An 18,803-nucleotide genomic window follows, 5' to 3' on the forward strand; every position below is an offset into this window, starting at 1 on the left:
CAGGATCACAGAATTGTAACACTGATCTTCGCTATCTTAACGAGTAAGGTCAGATCCAGTTGAATTCTGCTGGTTTGTGCAAGTTTTTGTTGACTTTGACTCTGTTTCTGCACCCGAACGACAGCTGAGGCAGCCTCAGTGGAGACGGTGCTCAGTTTTCAGGTGCTGTAGGCCCAGGGGGCCTGCTCCAGATGCCCTTTCTGCACCCCCCGTGGGAGAGCAGGTGTGAAGGCGCCCGGGGCCCCGCCTCCCCTGGGATACATCTGTCCGCCCGGCCCTCTCCCTGGCCATTGCCCTCCTCTTACGTTCGCGAACCACTTTGGATTCGTGGAGCGCTCCGGCGTTCATGGACTTGTGTGCCTCCTGTCACAGCCACGCGAGGCCTCTTCCTGTTCTGGTGGGAAGACAACGGCAGCCTGGCGAGCTTGCAGGGTTTAATACAAGCTACACTTGAGCCTTCTGATATCCCGGTTGTGTTCTGCACAACACATTGTCTCCCATTTTTCCTTAATAGTGCTTGTGTCCGTGCAGAAACTCACCCTGACTTCTCCTGGAAACTTGACAGACAACCCCACCAGAAACACAAATGAGTTTGGCTTTTATTAGCAGACTTAACTCATCTCGGATTACTTTGTTTCTTAAAAGTGCCTGGGTGACTCAGTCGGTTCAGCATCTGACTCTTGGTTTCAGCTCAGGTCATGATCTCACAGTTTGTGGGTTCAGTTTCTCCTGCTTGAGATTCTCTCTCTCCCTCTCTCTCTCTGCCCCTCCCCCACTCATGCTTTCCGATAAATTAAATATTAAAAAAACAAGTTCAGAGCTGTCACCCTTTGTAAGGGAACTCATTTCTATGGTTTATATAGAGCATATGCACTTTGTTAGAATTCAGGTCTATACTAAGCATTTCATTTGCAGATTACTCTTTCATGAGCTGCTTAAGTGAATCTGGGTCATATCAAGATTGTAGTTTAAATTAGAACACCTGATATACATCAGAACTTTAGGATTTTACACTAACAGTTGGGGAAAAACATTTTTAAAATTATTCTCTGAAAGAGCAGATTTACTCTTAACATCAAATGGTAGGTTCAGGATGGCAAACTAAATATATGTTTACCTCTGACTCCTCCCAAAGCTTGCTCAGATAGGGAAGGAGCTAATTTTAAAAAGGTAAAAAAGACCCATGCAGGCGAGGTCAGGAGAGCAGCAGCAGCAGAAGTCTGGGAGCTGGAAAATACACGGACAAGTGGTGGCGGGGCCTGGCAGAGCTGGGAGGTGAAACCTTGGCCGGGCAGTGGGGAGCTGGGAGGCGGCGCGGCCTCTGCACAGCCGGCCCCTGGAAAGCTCCAGGCACCCCTGACAGTGGAGCTGACACAGGAGGCTGGGTTGCAAGTCTGTATTTAAAAATGATTTAGGGGCGCCTGGGGGGCTTAGTCAGTTAAGCATCTGACTCTCGATGTTGGTCATGATCTCATATCGAGCCCTGAGTCAGGCTCTGTGCTGACCACGTGGAGCCTACTCGGGATTCTCTCTCTCCCTCTGCCCCTCCCCTACTCGCACTCTTGCTCTCTCTTTCTAAAAAAAAAATATAAAAATAAAGTAAAAATGATTTAAGTCTACATGTCCCCTCTTCAGCTCCACACAGCTAGGTCATTGCCTTTCTATTGAGCGAAAAACTAGGTCTGACAGAAGGGTTAAGGTGAAAAACGGTGTCTCTGGACGGGGACAGTACTGGTAACGGCATTAGGAGAAAATCTGCCTAAAGACTTCACACCCGTTGAGAGTTTGCCACTTCCCTCTCTGGGGAGAGATCCGCAAACTTTTTCTGTAAAAGGCTAGGTAGTACATATCTCTGGCTTCGCAGGCCGCATGGTATATAGGTCCACCACACTGGCGAACAGCACGTACAACATGCGGGGCAGAAACGTGTGTGCTTGTGTTCCCGTGAGACCACTGTAGGTCCGCCAGGACCACAGCCGCCAACCTTGACCGCTCTGTTGGGCCTCCGTTCATCTTCTCTCAGAACTGAGAGGTTACAGGTATCGGGCTTACCCCTGTGTACGGTTTTCAAGCCTTCTTACGTGGCTTCTTACAGTAAGTTCATGGTCCATGTTGGCAGTTCACACATACTGAGGCATACAAGTGAACAGAGGCCAGCTAACCATTCTGGGACATAGAAGGATGAAGAAAGACACGGACAAGTCCCTATTCTTAAGCATTACTAGGGGCTCTGGAAACACTTCTGCTGAAACACACTGGTTCCCCAAAGTCAGGATTTTCGGTGTAAATGATGATGTGAGGTCAGGAGTCTAGATTTCCCTGAACAAACTTAAAATCTATGTATTAGGTTTTGTTGATTTGTTTTTAATGTTTTGATCGGGGAGGCTGCAGGGGTACTGGTGGGGTTGCATTTTTAAATCTCTTTTCATTTTGGTAACTTCTTGTGTTGAATTGTACACGGAGCTCCCATGTGTCTCTTATCCAGATCCAGCAATTGCTTACCTTTTGTCCCGTTTGTTTTTACTCTCTCTATTAAATCCATGGATTTTTTTCCTAAACCATTTGAAAATAGTGGAGATATTGCAATCCTTTACTCTTAAGTATTTCTGTGTATTTCCTGAGAAAGCACAGTTTTCTTACTGTACAGTTATCAAAAATCAGGAAGTATAACTTTGATATGGTAACACTTACCAGACAGCCCACATTCAGATTTCATCCCTGATCCAGTGATACTCCTCCCTGCTGCTTTTTCTCAGTACAGAACCCAGCCCATTCATGCGTGGTCTTAACCTCCTTAATGTGGAGTAGGCTCCTGTGCCTCCTTTGTGTGTCTTGATCTTCACATTTTTTAAGAACACGGGTCCCTTATTTTGAGAAATTGCCTTTAATTTAAATTTATCAAATGTTTCCAGAATGTTGTGTTTTTTGTTTTTTTTTTATAATTGATTTTAACATGAAGATCTTCTTAAAAATCAGTATTATTTGGGAGCATTCTTCCTTTTACTGTGCTTGTCCCAAGATAAATGTAAACAGTCCCTGAGTCTTTAAATAGAAGAGGGGTCCCCGGGGGGGGCTCAGTCACTTAAGGTCTGACTCTTGATTTTGGCTCAGGTCATGATCTCACAGTTTGAGAGTTCGAGCCCTGTATCGGGCTTTACACTGTCAGTGCAGAGCCTGCTTGGGATTTTCTCCCTCTCTCTCTCTGCCCCTCCCCTGTTCATGCTCTCTCTCTCTCTCAAAATAAATGAATAAACTTAAAAAAATTTTTTTTCTTAAGTTTATTTATTTTCGAGATAGAGCTTGAAGCAGGGAGGGGCAGAGAGAGAGGGAGACAAAGAATCCAAAGCAGGCTCCAGGCTCTAAGCTGTCAGCACAGAGCCTGACGTGGCGCTCGATCCCACTAACCATGAGATCATGACCTGAGCCGAAGTCGGACACTTAACCGACTGAGCCACCCAGGTGCCCTATAAATAAACATTAAAAAAGAAAGAAAGAAAAAGAGTCAGTCTATTGACTTTTGTGGCCCCCTCCCATTCCCCAGCCCCCCACCCCCACCCCACTCACTGTCTTTGCTGACCAGGGGGTTCCTGTGAGCTGTCTGTGTGCTCCAGTCATTTTTAAATGGGAACAGGAAGCAGAGAATCACCAAGCTGATACGAAACACAGAATAAAACAAACAGATGGAAAATACCTTTGAGAAAACCATACAAGAATATAAAACTTAAGGGGTGCCTGGGTGGCTCAGTCGGTTAAGCGTCCGACTTTGGCTCAGGTCATGATCTCACAGTTCATGGGTTTGAGCCCCGCGTTGGGCTCTGTGCTGACAGCTAGCTCAGAGCCTGGAACCTGCTTCGGATTCTGTGTCTCTCTCTCTTTCTGACCCTCCCCTGCTCTGCTGTCTCTCTCTCTCTTTTTCTCTCTCTCACAAATAAATAAAACATTTAAAAATTAAAAAAACAAAGAAAAACTGTGACTAATATATTTTTTAATGTTTATTTTTGAGAGAGAGAGAGAGAGACAGAGCACAAGTGGAGGAGGGGCAAAGAGAGAGGGAGACACAGAATCTGAAGCAGGCTCCCAGCTCTAAGCTGTCAGCATATAGCCTGATGCGGGGCTTGAACTCACAACCTGAGCCAAAGTCAGACAATTAACCGACTGAGCCCCCCAGGCACCTCTGAAACTGTGATTAATATTCTAAGAGAAATTTTAAAAAGATACAAACACATGCCACATACAAATCTTCAGAAAATTTTAAACGCACTTAAAATTTTAAACTATGAACAAAAATGTTTGATTAAAGGGGTAGAAGGGAATGTCAAGTAGATCTCAAGTACAACAAAAAGATGGAAAGTGAGAAAAAATGAGGACACAGGAGGTTCAGTTTTCTGCTAGGAACTTTGCTGAACAGTGGATTAAACAAGATAGAAATTCTCCCTCACAGAGTCCAAAGACTTAAATTGTATCCATGGTATATGATTTACTGCTGTGCTAGTGTAAATACCAGCATGACTGGATTCTACTCCTGAAACCAGTATTAACTGTATGTTAACTAGAATTTAAATAAAAATCTGAAAACAAAGTAAACATAGCATGACATTGTGAGTTGCATGTTCTAGAAACATAGTGATCACTTACTATAGTTGGTCTGTATCCTACTTTTAAAATAGTTTTATTATTTTTATCATCTCAGGCTCAGGTAGGACTCAGCATGTGGCATATTTGAAAGCTGTAAAAACAGCCAGTAAGAGTTTAAGTGTCGGGTGCCTGGCTGGCTCGGTCAGTGGAGCATATGACTCTTGATCAGGGTCATGAGTTCTAGCTACACATTGGGTGTAGAGATTACCAAAAAAAAAAAAAAAAAAAAAAAAATTTAAAAGACTGAGGGAATGATCTGCTGAGAAGTAGAAAATCACACATTATTAAAAAGATAGAAAGTTGGGGCGCCTGGGTGGCTTAGTAGGTTAAGCGTCCGACTTTCGCTTAGGTCATGATCTCGCGGTTCGTGGGTTCGGGCCCCGCGTCGGGCTCTGTGCTGACTGCCAGCTCAGAGCCTGGAGCCTGTTTGTCTGTGACTCCCTCTCTCTCTGACCCTCCCCTGCTCACGCTGTCTCTCTCTCTCTCTCCTAGAAATAAATAAAACATTTAAAAAAAAAATTTAAAAGACCGAAGGAATGATCTGCTGAGAAGTAGAAAATCACAAATTATTAAAAAGATAGAAAGTTTAAGTGACCAGCCTATGGCCTGTGATCTCTCCAGTAGATCTCAAGACTCATCACTCCGTTACATTCTTGCTGCTAAAGTAATTCTTGGAAAGTAATTAAACCCAATTAGAAGGTGAAATATTTTGAAAATTGGGTGAATACCATGTTTTCTTAATAAGTGCCATTGCAGCCACTGGTAACTATGAATGGGAGAAGTGTGTGGTGCCGGCATGCCGTTGTCATTTCTCCTTCATCTTGTCCTTTGCGTATAACTTTTGGAAAGAGAATGTTCTTAATTTTACTGAAAACATGGATTATCCCACTTGACTAAAATAACCTGTATGTAGTAAAAGTTTGAAGTGTTACCTTTCTAAATGTTTTTTATTAATTTTTAATATTTTTTTTTGAGAGAGAAAGAACAAGTGGGAGGGGCAGAGAGAAAGAAAGAGAATCCAAAGTAGGCTACACACTGTCAGCACAGAGCCCGATGTGGAGCTCGAGCTCACGAACCATGAGATCATGACCTGAGCCAAAATCAAGAGCTAGAAGCTCAACCCACTGAGCCCCCCCCCCACGCCCCTATTCATTTATTTTTGAAAGTTTACATGTGGGGCACCTGGGTGGCTCAGTTGGTTAAGCGTCCAACTTTGGCTCAGGTCATATCTCATGGTTTGTGGGTTCGAGCCCTGCATTGGGCTCTGTGCTGACAGCTAGCTCAGAGCCTGGAACTTCCTTCGGATTCTGTGTCTCCCTCTCTCTCTGACCCTCCCCTGCTCATGTTGTCTCTCTCTCAGAAATAAATAAGACACTTAAAAAAAAAAAAAAAAAAAGGAACTGTGTATGTGTAAGCAGGGGGAGGGGGGCCAGAGAGGGAGGGAGACAGAGAAACCAAAGCAGGCTGTAGGCTCTGAGCTGTCAGCACAGAGCCCAACACGGGGCTCCAACTCATGAACCTGAGATCATGACATGAGCCAAAGTCTGATGCTCAACCGACTGAACCTCCCAGGCGCCTCTTAAGTGTTACCTTTCCTAATGGAAGACTTGAGCAAATGGAAAGAGATAACTTTTTTTAAAAAGTAGGTTATTTATAATAGTGGGGGGTTTTTTTTTGTTTGTTTTAGTTTATTTTAAAGACCAGATACACTAAAGAGAATATGGTAGGAATGAATTGAAAGGTATAATTTATTAGTTCCTTCTCGAGATTAAAGCTGAGGGAGGAAATGCCTCCGGCAGGTTCAGCAACCATTCCAGCAAAAGAATTGGGAGCCAGGGTGGTCAGACCGTTTTTCCTCCGTGTTTGCCACACCTGTGTTTCCTCCACTGGCAGTTCCCCGTGAAGGGAGAAGGGGTCTCTCGCTACCCTTTGGGACCGCGGGAAAGTGGGATCTAAGGACACCTCATTCAGGTGCATGTCCAGCCTTAGAGAAACAGAACCGCAGAGGATCGAGCCCCTGCCAACAGCAAGCGGGAAAGTGGGCCAGGGGCCTGGGGCTGCGGGAGGCACTGGGGCTGAGGCGAAGCGGCTCGGGGGAGAAATGCCTCCACCCTGCTCGCACACCGGACACAGCAGACCCGCTCCAGGCCTCCGGTTTGTCTGGCGGCCCGTGCCCCACACATGTGTCGCCCTGGTTTCGCTACGGTCCCCTTCAGAGCAGGAGCTGTATTTTATCCATGCAGCTTCCCTGTCCCCTGTGCCTGATACAGACGATCTTTATTGCGAATGAAATGTGTGAGGGCAAGCCCAGGCCTTAGGTCTCTGGGGAGACCGCAGGAGAAGTCGGCCCTTCTCTCCTTATTTAGCCACTGCCTTTTAAAAGCAAACTGGAAAGTGCTAATGAGAACTCTTTATTTTAGGTGATCGATGAGATTTATCGTGTGTTGAGATACGTCAATTCTACCAGAGCCCCTCAGCGAGCTCATGAAGTACTTCAAGAGTTAAGGGATATTTCCTCCATGGCAATGGAGTACTTCGATGAAAAGATTGTTCCAATTCTAAAGAGGAAATTACCAGGGTCAGATGTATCTGGAAGACTCATGGGCTCTCCTCCAGGTATCTCTTGTTCATATGTTCAGTTTAAAGTAGCATATGGAGTTTGTAACTTGCTTTTCCTCCCCATTTAATCATATATCTTGACCTTTTCTGTGCATAAATGTATATCTGCAACATGGGCTTTAATGACACATTGATTATAGACCATAACTTGTGTAACTGATCCACTACTGTTAAGCGTGTCCCATGTTAAGCCAGTCCCATGGCTCAATCCTTGTACATATCCATAGCTATCGACTCACAATAGGTCTTGTCAGAATTTCTGGGTGAAAAGTTACAGATGCAGGGTTGTTTTGTTTTGTTTCTGACTAGTTAATGTCCGTTATGCTAAAACAGAATTAAAAACATGAGAAATAGAACCCCAAATTCTTCATGGAATATTCAGGCAGTTATTTCCCCAGGCTGTCTGCTTGCTACTTTAAAAGACAGGGTGCATAAAGCTATTTTAAACTCTGTCACTTCTTCTGTGGTAGCTATTTTGCAAAAGTATATCATAGCCTAGAGATTCGTGCCCTTACTACTAAAAGACCAAATTGTTCAAAATATCTTCTACCCTTGCAAATACTTTAAATCAGGAAAAAACTTTAGTAAAACATCTTATTTTGTTTGGATTATTAGCTCCCTGGAGTATTCAGTGGGGTAATTGAGTGGCTCTCTGTAATTTAATAATAAAGCCTACAGCATCTCAGCATTAATACATCAGTTATTTATTGAGTACCTATTATGAGCACAGTGCTGTACTGTATCCTGTGGAGACTAAAAGGTAGTATAATACGTGGTGTCTGCTCTCAAAAGGTGTCAAAAGGTAAGACCTATCCAGACTCAAAATTATCACTGGCAAAAGAAATATTTTAAAGAAGTGTCATTTAAATGCCAAACGATTAGGAGAGACAGATTCTTAAGGAAAATAAAGTCATTGTTGACTGGTCTGATTTGAGAGTTCACAAGAGGTAAGAATTGATCAAAGCCTTGATGTATTTGTGGACATCAGATAAAGGTAAGCAGAGAGGGGGGGGAGGGATGCGTCAGTCAAGGAAAATAGCCTGCTTATGTATGTGTGCAGGAGAAAGTTAGATGGGTACAGGGTATGCATTGGATCTACCTGGTCCTTGTAGAAAACAAGAGATAACATTTTCTTTTAAGTAGGTTATTTATGATAGTGGGGGTTTTTTTGTTTTAGTTTATTTTGAGAGAGAGAGACAGGGACAGAGTGTGTGAGTGAGGATGGGGCAGAGATGGGGAGAGGTGGTGAGAGAGACAGAAGGAGGGGCAGAGAAAGAGAAAGAGAGAGAAGAGAGAATCCTAAGCAGGCCCCTCACTGTCAGTGCAGAACCCTATGCTGGGGTCAAATTCCTGAACCTAGATCATGACCTGAGCGGAAACCAAGAGTCAGATACTTAACAACTGAGTCACCCAGGCGCCCCTATGATAGTGATTTTTATGCCCGTGTTACATTATATTATTCCTAAAGCAGAGTCTTCCTGCATCACGTCAGAAACTTCCTGATCATTGTGTGCAGTGTAGTCCCCTTTTTGATGTCATCTGTTTGGCTGAAGTTGAAGCTTTTACATCTAAGTGCAGAGAGGACATAAGAACATGATAGGCCTCTACTTCGAACTTGAACATTTGTATTTGCTTGTGGGAAATAAGACAGAAAAGAATCATATTCTAATTTTACTACTTGTGTTTTCTCAGTAAGTCTTAAAAATGTTTTATAATATTTGAAATAGGTTTACGCCAGTAAGTGCCCTTCTCTACTTGCTGGCGGTGTGCATCCTGCTGCATGAACACGAGAATCAGAAGTCAGACTCCGGTACTGTTAACCCAGTAAACCAAGTGAGCTGCCAAGAGGCACTAGGGGAAGTCCTGCTACAAGGATATCCCACTTCAAAATGAGTCTCATTACTGAAGTGTTGCTAGGTGGGAGATATTTGAAGTGATTGACCATTTAAAACTCTCCCTCCACAGTTCCGGGACCTTCTGCGGCCCTGACGACCATGCAGCTCTTCTCCAAGCAAAACCCCTCGCGACAGGAGGTCACCAAGCTCCAGCAGCAGGTGAAGACCAACGGCGCGGGGGTGACTGTGCTTAGGCGGGAGGTCTCGGAGCTGCGCACCAAAGTGCAGGAGCAGCAGAAGCAGCTTCAGGACCAGGACCAGAAGCTGCTGGAACAGACGCAGATCATTGGCGAGCAGAGCGCGCGGCTGGCCGAGCTGGAACACAAGCTGCGGGAAGTCATGGAGAGTGCCGTTGGGGACGCCTCGGCATCAGGCCACGGCGAGGAGGCGCCCCGGAAGCGGAAAAAGGCAGGAGAGGCCACAGACTCTCTTAGGAAATCTAAGCGGCTCCGGAACCGGAAGTGAGGCGGAACGTTCCTGGAGCTGCAGAGGGGGACCAGGCCTAGCAGCCTCAGCAGTGGCATTGGCGGTGACCGTGACGTGGGCCCCGATGCCAGTTCGGCTTCTCAGCTTTCGGGACACACACCTCCCGCTGGAACCCTCCCGACTGAGACGCCGCGTCCCCACCTCCCAGTGGGACCGACGCACAGAGTCTTTTTACTTTGCAATAGATTTGTACTAACTGGACCTGCTCGATCATGTCGAGTTGTTAACTTTTTTCTGTGCAGATGATGTTTAAGTCGGTTTATTCGTCCTGCGTATATGCACATTACAGAAGGACAAAGCAGTCTGGACAGACTAGAAGTTAAGTCGAGTACAGAAAATGTCCTGTTTCACTTGAAAGAAGAGACCTACTTTTTAAATGGACAGTATCTTGTTTAAAAAAAAAGCTGAGTTTTTGTTATAAGTGACCTTTGTCTGGAATGTCTGAAAAGTAGTAAATGCTTTTTGGTATTGAAGTAATGGGTAACTAAGACCGGCTTCCATAGTGTTGACTGTAGAAGGGCCTCTACAGTATTGACTATCTATTTTTATAAACTACTGGCAAGGGACTTCTCCAGTTGTTAGATACATGTTTTCAGTTCTCTTTGGGGGCCATGTCCTACATTTGCATGGATGGATGCATGCATCGCCTAGTCAACTCACTTAAAAAGCTCTTGCACTGGTATTGATCTTGAACCTCTGTACTTCTCCACTTTCTAGAGCAGCAGTGGTTTCTTTCAGCGCTTAACATCCTCCACCCCAACACCTTGCCTCTAGGGAGGAATCTTGTTAGTCCATTTGCCCTCCAGTCTCATAGGAACGAGAGGGCTCTGAAGCCCATCGCTTTATCTGTTCTCTGTAGGGTTCAGGTACACTGGCCAAGGCAGAACCCCAAACTCCAAGGCTCTATCGATGTCGGACTCTAGTGACTACAGGTACCCCTCACTCACCACCGTGTGTGCTCATGGAGCCATGTGGTGATTGCCACGGGGGTGAGTAGGGGACCCAGCTTGTGGGATGCAGTTTTGCCATTGAAAGAAAGCTCATTGAAGAAAATTGTACAATGAAAAAGCATTTTGATCATTTCATTTCTGGGGGATGACCTGAGGGAAGCTTCTAAATATTAATTTCAAGCTTTCCTTATCCTACATCTTTAAACAAAAGCTTTAATTTCGTTTGCACTCCTGTTTTGAGCGTGTAACTGGAAAAGCATGTCTTGCACTGTTCACCCTTCTAAGCGGTCACTTTAACAACCTCCAAATTGTGTGCGGTGGTTATTTCCCCCAGTTGTATATTTTTGAGACATCCACCTATTACTGTCCTAGGTTTATTTTAATGTACTAAATTATGTAGTTATTATTTGGTAAGTTCTTTTAAACTGTTGCCGTGGGCTTCGGTTATTTAAAATAAGTTTAGGTGTAATATAGAAAACTGTCCCTTTCCAGGTGGGAGTCTGACACCTGCATAAAACCTAAGGATTTGGTAAGTCCCTTAGTTGAATAAAAGCACAAGGTTACCACCCTTTTTATCCGTCCAACACGACATGGTTATGCATCCTTTAACCTCACCAAATGGAACTTTTTCTTATCCATTTTTAATATTGTCCTTACATAATATTGTCCTTAGATTTTGGTCCATTCTTTGTCTGACTTGGAAACTCCATTTACAATGTAGTATGTTTGCAATGAAACACCATAACATACAAGTGTTACATGGTTTGTTGGGAAGGTAATTTTAAAATAAAACAATTTCCAAAAAACATTTGTCAGCCAAGGTCATCCATAAAAGTCCCCGTCTGGAACTCATTTTCTCAGCAGGTCTCGTTTTTGTAATCCTAGGATTTAGCCATATTGTCCTAACTTTGGAGCAGGCCCACCGGAATACTCATGGCCTTTACTAGTCTGCTTTCCTGGTAATAGGAAGACTCTTTAACATGTTTACAGGTTTACAAAGTAGGATCCTGATGCATCAAAGGGATAGAACCTCAGATGATCAACAGTTGTTAATGAATTATTTACTTTCCTGGGCTCCTTTGTAAACCACATATAGATACCCTAAATGTATGTGTAGTCTTCCATTAGTTAACACGAGTGTTTGGCTTCCATAACAGGCATTCACACTATCAGAAGGTAGATTTTTCTGTTTCAAAATCCACATTTCCAGAGGACACAGCTATAACTGCGTGTCGTGAGGGCTGTGTTCATCGCGGTCTGGGATGAAGCACACAGCACATCCATCAGTGGCTGTTTGAGGCTTAAATCTGGCTGAAGATCTCTTGCTGAAAAGCATGTTAGGATAGTGCCTTGACCAATTTGATGGCTGTTGTACTTGCTTTTGGATAGTGGTATTTAAGGTTCAACAGATGACAAAGTATTGGGCTCAGCTAAAACTGGCAACATGGTGGCAGGAAAGCCGTAGATGAACCTCCCGCATGGGAGCCGCCTCGCCCCGGGTCAGACGGTAGGCACTTTGGTGCCATGTGTGAGTTGTGTTGTCCTGGGACCACGCTTCACGAATCACCATTGTCCCCTCCCTCGGCTGCTTTTCAGGGGAGCTTTCTCTATTGTAATGGGTCGCACCCGCTTGTAAACTGGGTAAGGTGAGCGTCACAGACAAATGCCGTGTGGAAAGGTGCAAGAAGGAAATGACGGGGACTGGCCCCTGCCTCACCCTAACAGGGCCGTGATCTGAAAGACGGATTATTTCGGAACATGAGGTTACAGAACCTGCTGCTTTTCAGCTCTTTTATGTCCAGAGCCTGGAAATTATAATGGGGCAAACACAGATGTGGTCAGAGTACTCAATCACACTGTTTTAAAAACTTGGGTGCCATCTTGTCTAAAGCCACTGGTTTTGGAAGCAGCTTTTTTTTTTTTTTTTTGTAAAACGTGTTTTTTGGAGTACTGAACTTTACAGGGGCTTGCCTTAATCTCTAGTAGTTTCAAGATGTATGCACTGTTATTCTACTTGTTAAAATGTTAAAATGTTCTATGTAGCCCCAAAGGTGGGTAAAACAGTATAAGTAATGCCTAAATAAATAAGCTAAAGGTGTCACTACAGTTGGATTTTTTTTAAGAAGAAATGGACACATGAACATAGGTTATGTGTAATAAACAAAAGTGATGGCACCTGAGGATTGCACTATTTTATGCATTATTTTATATGCCACGTCATAGCCCGCACTTTAATCTCCAAAGAAACGATGTATGACGTCCCAGTTGTTCCTTATTACTAATAAACTTTTCCTTAAGACAGGGCACTTAACTCTTTTTTCCTGGAATAGTTTCTTCGAGGTGGATTCTTGAGTTCTCTATTTCCTTAGCCATAATATTTTCTAGGATCTAGGAACTCCCTATCTTATTTCCAACAGTATATAATTTTAATTTAATGTGATGTAAAATCTCATACTTGGTGATCAGCACACTCTTACATCCTGCCCTAGCCTTGAGTACCCATTTGTTAGTACTTACCAAACCCTCTAAAAATATGCAAGTACGATTTGAGACCAAGAATAAAGGCATTCCGAAAGGAAACGTCCTCTGTGACACTCTCTCTTGGAAATGGCTATTTCTAACCTATAATATAAAGTCCCAATTTAATAATGCCATCCAATTTCTTGAGATCTGAGTCCCTTTAGTCCACAAAAGGTTAATTAAGAATTTAAAACTCCTCAGAAATAAACTTCTGTACAGCCTGCCATCTGAGGTCAAATCTTTTAAAAAAAATACTAATCTAAAAAATGAAACTAGCAATTAGCTGACTGCTGCTTACCATTTTATTTTTAATAGCAGTCTATTGCATTTGTGGTAAGTATGATAGGCTTAAGTAATGTTGGCCTTTTCCAGCTTCCTAAGATTCTTTGTTAAATTCCTAAAATTCAGAAGTTAAATCTAAATTTTTCCTGTTGTGTCTGAAGAGAATTTACAAGCTTACTGGTGATTTATTAGGTCCACTGCCAAAGTATACGGTCCATATTCGAAGCTATTACCAAAAGTTGAGAAGTGTTTAAAATTCCTTTATGTGGTACCATGTCTGTTTACTTATGCTCATGAGCAACAATAAATTACTAGTTTACCTTCTGGAATTTTAATTGTTATAACCGAATTCGATTATTGGAAGTGAAAAGCACCTCCCGGTCACACAACAGGGTACGTAAATAAATGTGTTGTAACCAGTGCTACTTGTTTTCTTTGTATTTCATGCATAAAAGATTGTGGAGCTCTGCTTCCAACAAACGCTGTATTCCTGGCTGCCGCACCCAGAGGGACTGTTGTATGTGCGTTTTCTGTATGTTCGTTCCTACAGGCTTCACAGCTGCCTTTGAAAGCAGGGTTTACTCTAGCTATGGAAGCTAAACACAGGGTAGGTAGCACAGCTGCGGGATTATACAAGCAAGTGCCTGAGTGGGATTTGAACACAGACCTGCCTGCCTCCAAAGCTCAGGTACTTCCTGCTACACAATACTATATTCTAAAGGAGCTGGGAGCTTTGAGACTAGATTACATTAACTCTTAAATTCAATAATAAATATATAGATGAACATTCTATACATCTACTAGAAGAAGCCAGTGGGAAAATCGCTAATGTTAAGAGTAACAAACTTACAGAACTTATCACAAAACAGCTGGGCTTGGAGAAGACAACTTTTGTCCTAAAGTTTTTTTGGTAATGGATTCACCCTCGGCATACAGGTGAAACATCTGTAAGGCTTCTAGAACCTCTAATCTTAAATAAGAGGCAATCCTAACAGTAGATGGGGTCTGAGACCACTAACACAAGTCCATAGTTGCCTTACTATATGTTGCTGATTAATTCAAAAGCATGATCGCTACCAGTTCATTTGCCCTGCCAGGGAAGAATATTAGCCTTCTTTTCAAAATCTCCTCCAGCTCTAAAACTGAATATTCAGAATTTCAATGAAATGAACATATACAAATCAAGTTCACAAATTAGATTTCATGAAAATTTAAAAGTTTTGTCAAAAGACACTATGGACAGAGTTAAAACACAACCCACAAAATGGGACTAAATATTTGCAAGTCATGTGTCTGATAAGTGGTTAATATCCACAATGTATAAAGAACTCCTAAATTCCAACAATTAAAACTATGTAAGGACTTGAATAGACATTTCTCCAAAGAGTATGTACAAATGGCCAAGAAGCACATATAAAGATGCTTATGACCACCCATTAGGGAAATGCAAATCAAAACTACAATGAGATAACACCTCACATCCACTATGATGGTTGCTGTTACATTTAAAACACAAAAATGGGGCGCCTGGGTGGCTCAGTTGGTTTAGTGTCTGCCTGGCTCAGGTCGTGATCTCATGGTTCATGGGTTTGAGCTCTACGTCAGGCTCTGTACTGACATTTCAGAGCCTGGAGCCTGCTTCAGATTCTGTGTCTTCCTCTCTTTCTGCCCCTCCCCTGCTCATACTGTCTCAAAAATAAACATTAAAAAATATATAAAATAATTTAAAAAAAATCAAGGACGCCTGGGTGGCTCAGTCAGTTAAGTGGCTGCAGCTCAGGTCATGATCTCACAGCTCATAAGCTCAAGCCCCACGTTGGGCTCTGTACTGACAGCTCAGAGCCTGGATCCTGTTGAATTCTGTGTCTCCCTCTTTCTTAACCCCTCCCTCCATCCCTCTCTCTCTCTCTCTCTCAAAAATAAACATTTTTAAAAATTTAAAGTAAATAAATATTGGCAAGGATGTAGAGAAATTGGAACTATCCTGTTTTGTTGGCAGTAATGTAAGAATGGTACCGCTGCCGTGGAAAACAGTGTGATGAGCCCGTAAAGCAATAAATAAGAACTTCTGGGTTGGTGAACACATGGAGATGTGGGACATGGAAGATGTAGGGGACATGGAAGTTCCAAGTCCTTTCCCCATACCTCACCCTGTGCATCAATTCCATCTGGCTGTTGGTTCATATCCTTTGTCATCCTTTAATAAGTTGGCAAACATTAAAAAATTAAAAACAGAATTACCACCTGATCCAGCCATTCCATTTCTGGGCATATAAAAGAATTAGAAAGCAGGATCTTGAAGAGATATTTGCGCACCATGTTAATAGAAGCTCTTCATAATAGCAAAAATGTGGAAGCAACCCAAGTGTCCACTGACAGATGGATGCATAAACAAAACATGGTGTATGCACACAATAGAATACTATTCAGCCTTCAAAAGCGAGGAGAGTGTGACACCTGCTGCAACGTGGATGAACCTTGAGGGCATCATGCTGAGTGAAATAAGCCAGTCACATAGGACAAATACTGTGATTCCACTTATATAAGGTACTTAGATGAGTCAAAGTCAGACATGGAAAACAGAATGATGGCTGCCAGAAGCTGGGGAGAGGGGTGTGGGTAGAGAGTTTCAGTTTTGCATGATAGAAACTGTTCTGAAGTTGGCAGGTGGTGATGGCTGCACAACATGAATGGACTTAACATCACTGAACTATACACATAAACCATAGTTAAGGTAGTAAATTTATGTTGTGTGTATTTTATCACAGTAAAAAAAAAAACAATAAAGATGTTGGGAATAAATAAAAGCATTGACAGCTATAGATCTCCCTCTAAGTACTGAGTTGCTGTGCCCCGTCATTTTCCTGTTCTTTGTCTTAATTTTCATTCATTTCAAAGTATTTTCTAATTTTCCTTGTGATGTGTCTTTGACCCATGGGTTATTTAGGACTGTGTTGTTTAATTCCCACATATGTGTGAATTCCCCAAATTTCTTTCTATTTCGACTTTCATTCCACTGCAGTCAGAAAACAAATGTTGTATTGTTGCAATCCCTTTTACTTTTTGAAGCTTAGTTTATGACCTAAGATGAGGTGTATCCAAGTTGTTCCATGTGCATCTGAGAATACATATTTTGCTATTTTTTTTTAAATGTTTATTTTTAGGAGAGAGAGAGACAGCATGAGTGGGGAGGGTCAGAGAGTGACGGAGATACAGACTCTGAAACAGGCTCCAGGCTCTGAGCTGGCTGTCAGCACAGAGCCTGACGCGGGGCTCGAACCCATGAACCGCGAGATCATGACCTAAGCGAAAGTCAGACGCTTAACCGACTAAGCCACCCAGGCGCCCCATATTCTGCTATTTTTATGTAGAGTACTCTACAGGTACTTTTTAGGTCTAGTGGGTTCATAGTGTTTTCAAGTCTTCTATTCCCGTGTGGATCATGTCTAATTGTTCTCTCTATTATTGGAAGTGGGGTATTCAAGTCTCCAGCTATTACTGTTGAACTACTTGTCCCCTCACTTCTATCAGTTTTGTTATCAATATAAAATGTCCCTCTTTATCTCTGTGTTTCAACTCTGTTATGTCTGATATTTGCAAAACCACTCCAGCTTTCTTATGGTGGCTGTTTGCATGATATCTTTTCCCATTATTTTATTTTCAAGTTATTTGTATCTCTGAATCAGAAGTGTGTCTCCTATAGTCACTATATATAGACAGTCCCCAACTTAAGATGGTTCGGCTAATGATTTTTTGATGTTATATGGTGTGAAAGCAATATGCAGTCAGTAGACACCATACTTTGAATTTCAAATTTTCGTGTATTTTTTATTTTTAAGTTTATTGATATTGAGAGAGACAGAGTGAGTGGGGGAGAGGGAGAGAGAGAGAGAGAGAGAGAGAGAAAGAGAGAGAGAGAGAGAATATCAAGCAGGCTCCACAATATCAGCACAGTAGCTATCAGCACAGCCTGACACGGGGCTCAAATCCATGAAACTGAGATCATGACCTGAGCTGAAACTGAATCAGATGCTCACCCAACTGAGCCACCCAGGCGCCCTTGAATTTTTTATTTTTTTCTGTGTGAGACAACACTGTTTTGTGATGCTTGGTGGCAATGGTGAGCCACAGCATCCAAGCAGCCATGTGATCACGAGGGTAAACAACTGATACACTTAACTGTTCTGCTTTTCACATTCAGTACAATATATTCCATAAGTTATTTGAGATATTCAACACTTTATTATAAAATAGGTTTTGTGTTGGGTGGTTTTGCCCAATATAGGCCAGTGTAAGTGTTCTGAGCACATTTAAAGTATGCAAAGCTAAGCTGTGATGTTCTGTAGGTTAGGTGTATTGAATGTATTTTGACTTAGAGTTTATATTTTTAACTTACCATGGGTTTATCAGGACACAACCCTATTGGAAGTCTGTAATTGGAGCTTATTTTTTTATCTCTGCTTTTGGATTGGATTCTTTAATACATTCACATTTAATGTTATTATCGAGATAGCTGGATTTATCTTTGCTATTTTACTTTTTGTTTCTTATATATCTCTTGTCTTTTCCCCCCTCTATTCCTCCTTACTGCTTTCTTTTGTATTTAGTATTTTCTTGTGTAAAATTTTAATTCCTTTAATGATTTTTTCACTACATGTTTTTGTTAGGTTCATGGTGGTTGTTCTAGGGCTTACCATATACAACTCACTTATCAGAATATTTTAAGTTTACTGTAACCTAATTCTAGTGACATAGAAATGTTACTCCTCTATAGTTACAATTTGCTTTCCCTCCACTTTGTGCTATTATCATTAAACATATTACATCCATGTATGTTACAAGTCCCAAATACACCATTATAATTGTTAGTTTATATAATTTTATGCCTCAGAAAGAAACTGAGAGGAAAGAAACTGTATATAGAGTTTGTTATACTAGCCTTCTTATTTACCATTTTCATTTCTCTTCATTTGTTTCTGTGGATTTGAGTTACCACCTGGTGTCATTTCCTTGATCCCAGGGAGCTTTGCTCCCATCACATCTTTTGTGCTGTTATTGTTAAATATTTCATATTTCTATATGCTATAGTGTCAACAATACAATTATATACATATTGTTTTATATAATTGCTTTTTAAAAAACATTTTTATTTTACTATTTTTAAGTTTATTTGTTTTGAGAGAGAGAGAATGAGCGGGGGACGGGAAGAGAGAGGAGAGAGAGAGAATCTCAAGCTGGCTCCGCACTGTTAGTATGGAGCCCAATGTGGGGCTAGAATCCACGGACTCTGAGATCAAGACCTGAGCCAAAACCAAGGGCCAGATGCTTAACCAAGTGATCCACCCAGGTGCCCCTACACAACTGATTTTTAAGGCAGTTAAGAAAGTGGAAGAAAAGTGTTTATGCTGTCTTTTAT

The 18,803-nt window shown here is 42.2% G+C and overlaps 1 protein-coding gene across 1 annotated transcript in view; it reads left to right on the forward strand.

Annotated features, from left to right (window-relative positions):
• FBXO28 (F-box protein 28) overlaps positions 1-13,808 on the forward strand; it is a 31,789-nt gene extending 17,981 nt beyond the window's left edge. Inside the window, exons 4-5 of the mRNA XM_039235785.1 lie at positions 7,056-7,251; positions 9,220-13,808. Coding sequence (XP_039091716.1) covers positions 7,056-7,251; positions 9,220-9,614 — 591 coding nt within the window. The 3' untranslated portion in view covers positions 9,615-13,808. The remainder of the gene's footprint in view (positions 1-7,055; positions 7,252-9,219) is intronic.
• Positions 13,809-18,803: the final 4,995 nt, after the last annotated feature.

Source organism: Hyaena hyaena, unplaced genomic scaffold (assembly GCF_003009895.1).
Source record: "Hyaena hyaena isolate Hyena2069 unplaced genomic scaffold, ASM300989v1 scaffold_103, whole genome shotgun sequence".
NCBI lineage: Eukaryota > Metazoa > Chordata > Mammalia > Carnivora > Hyaenidae > Hyaena > Hyaena hyaena.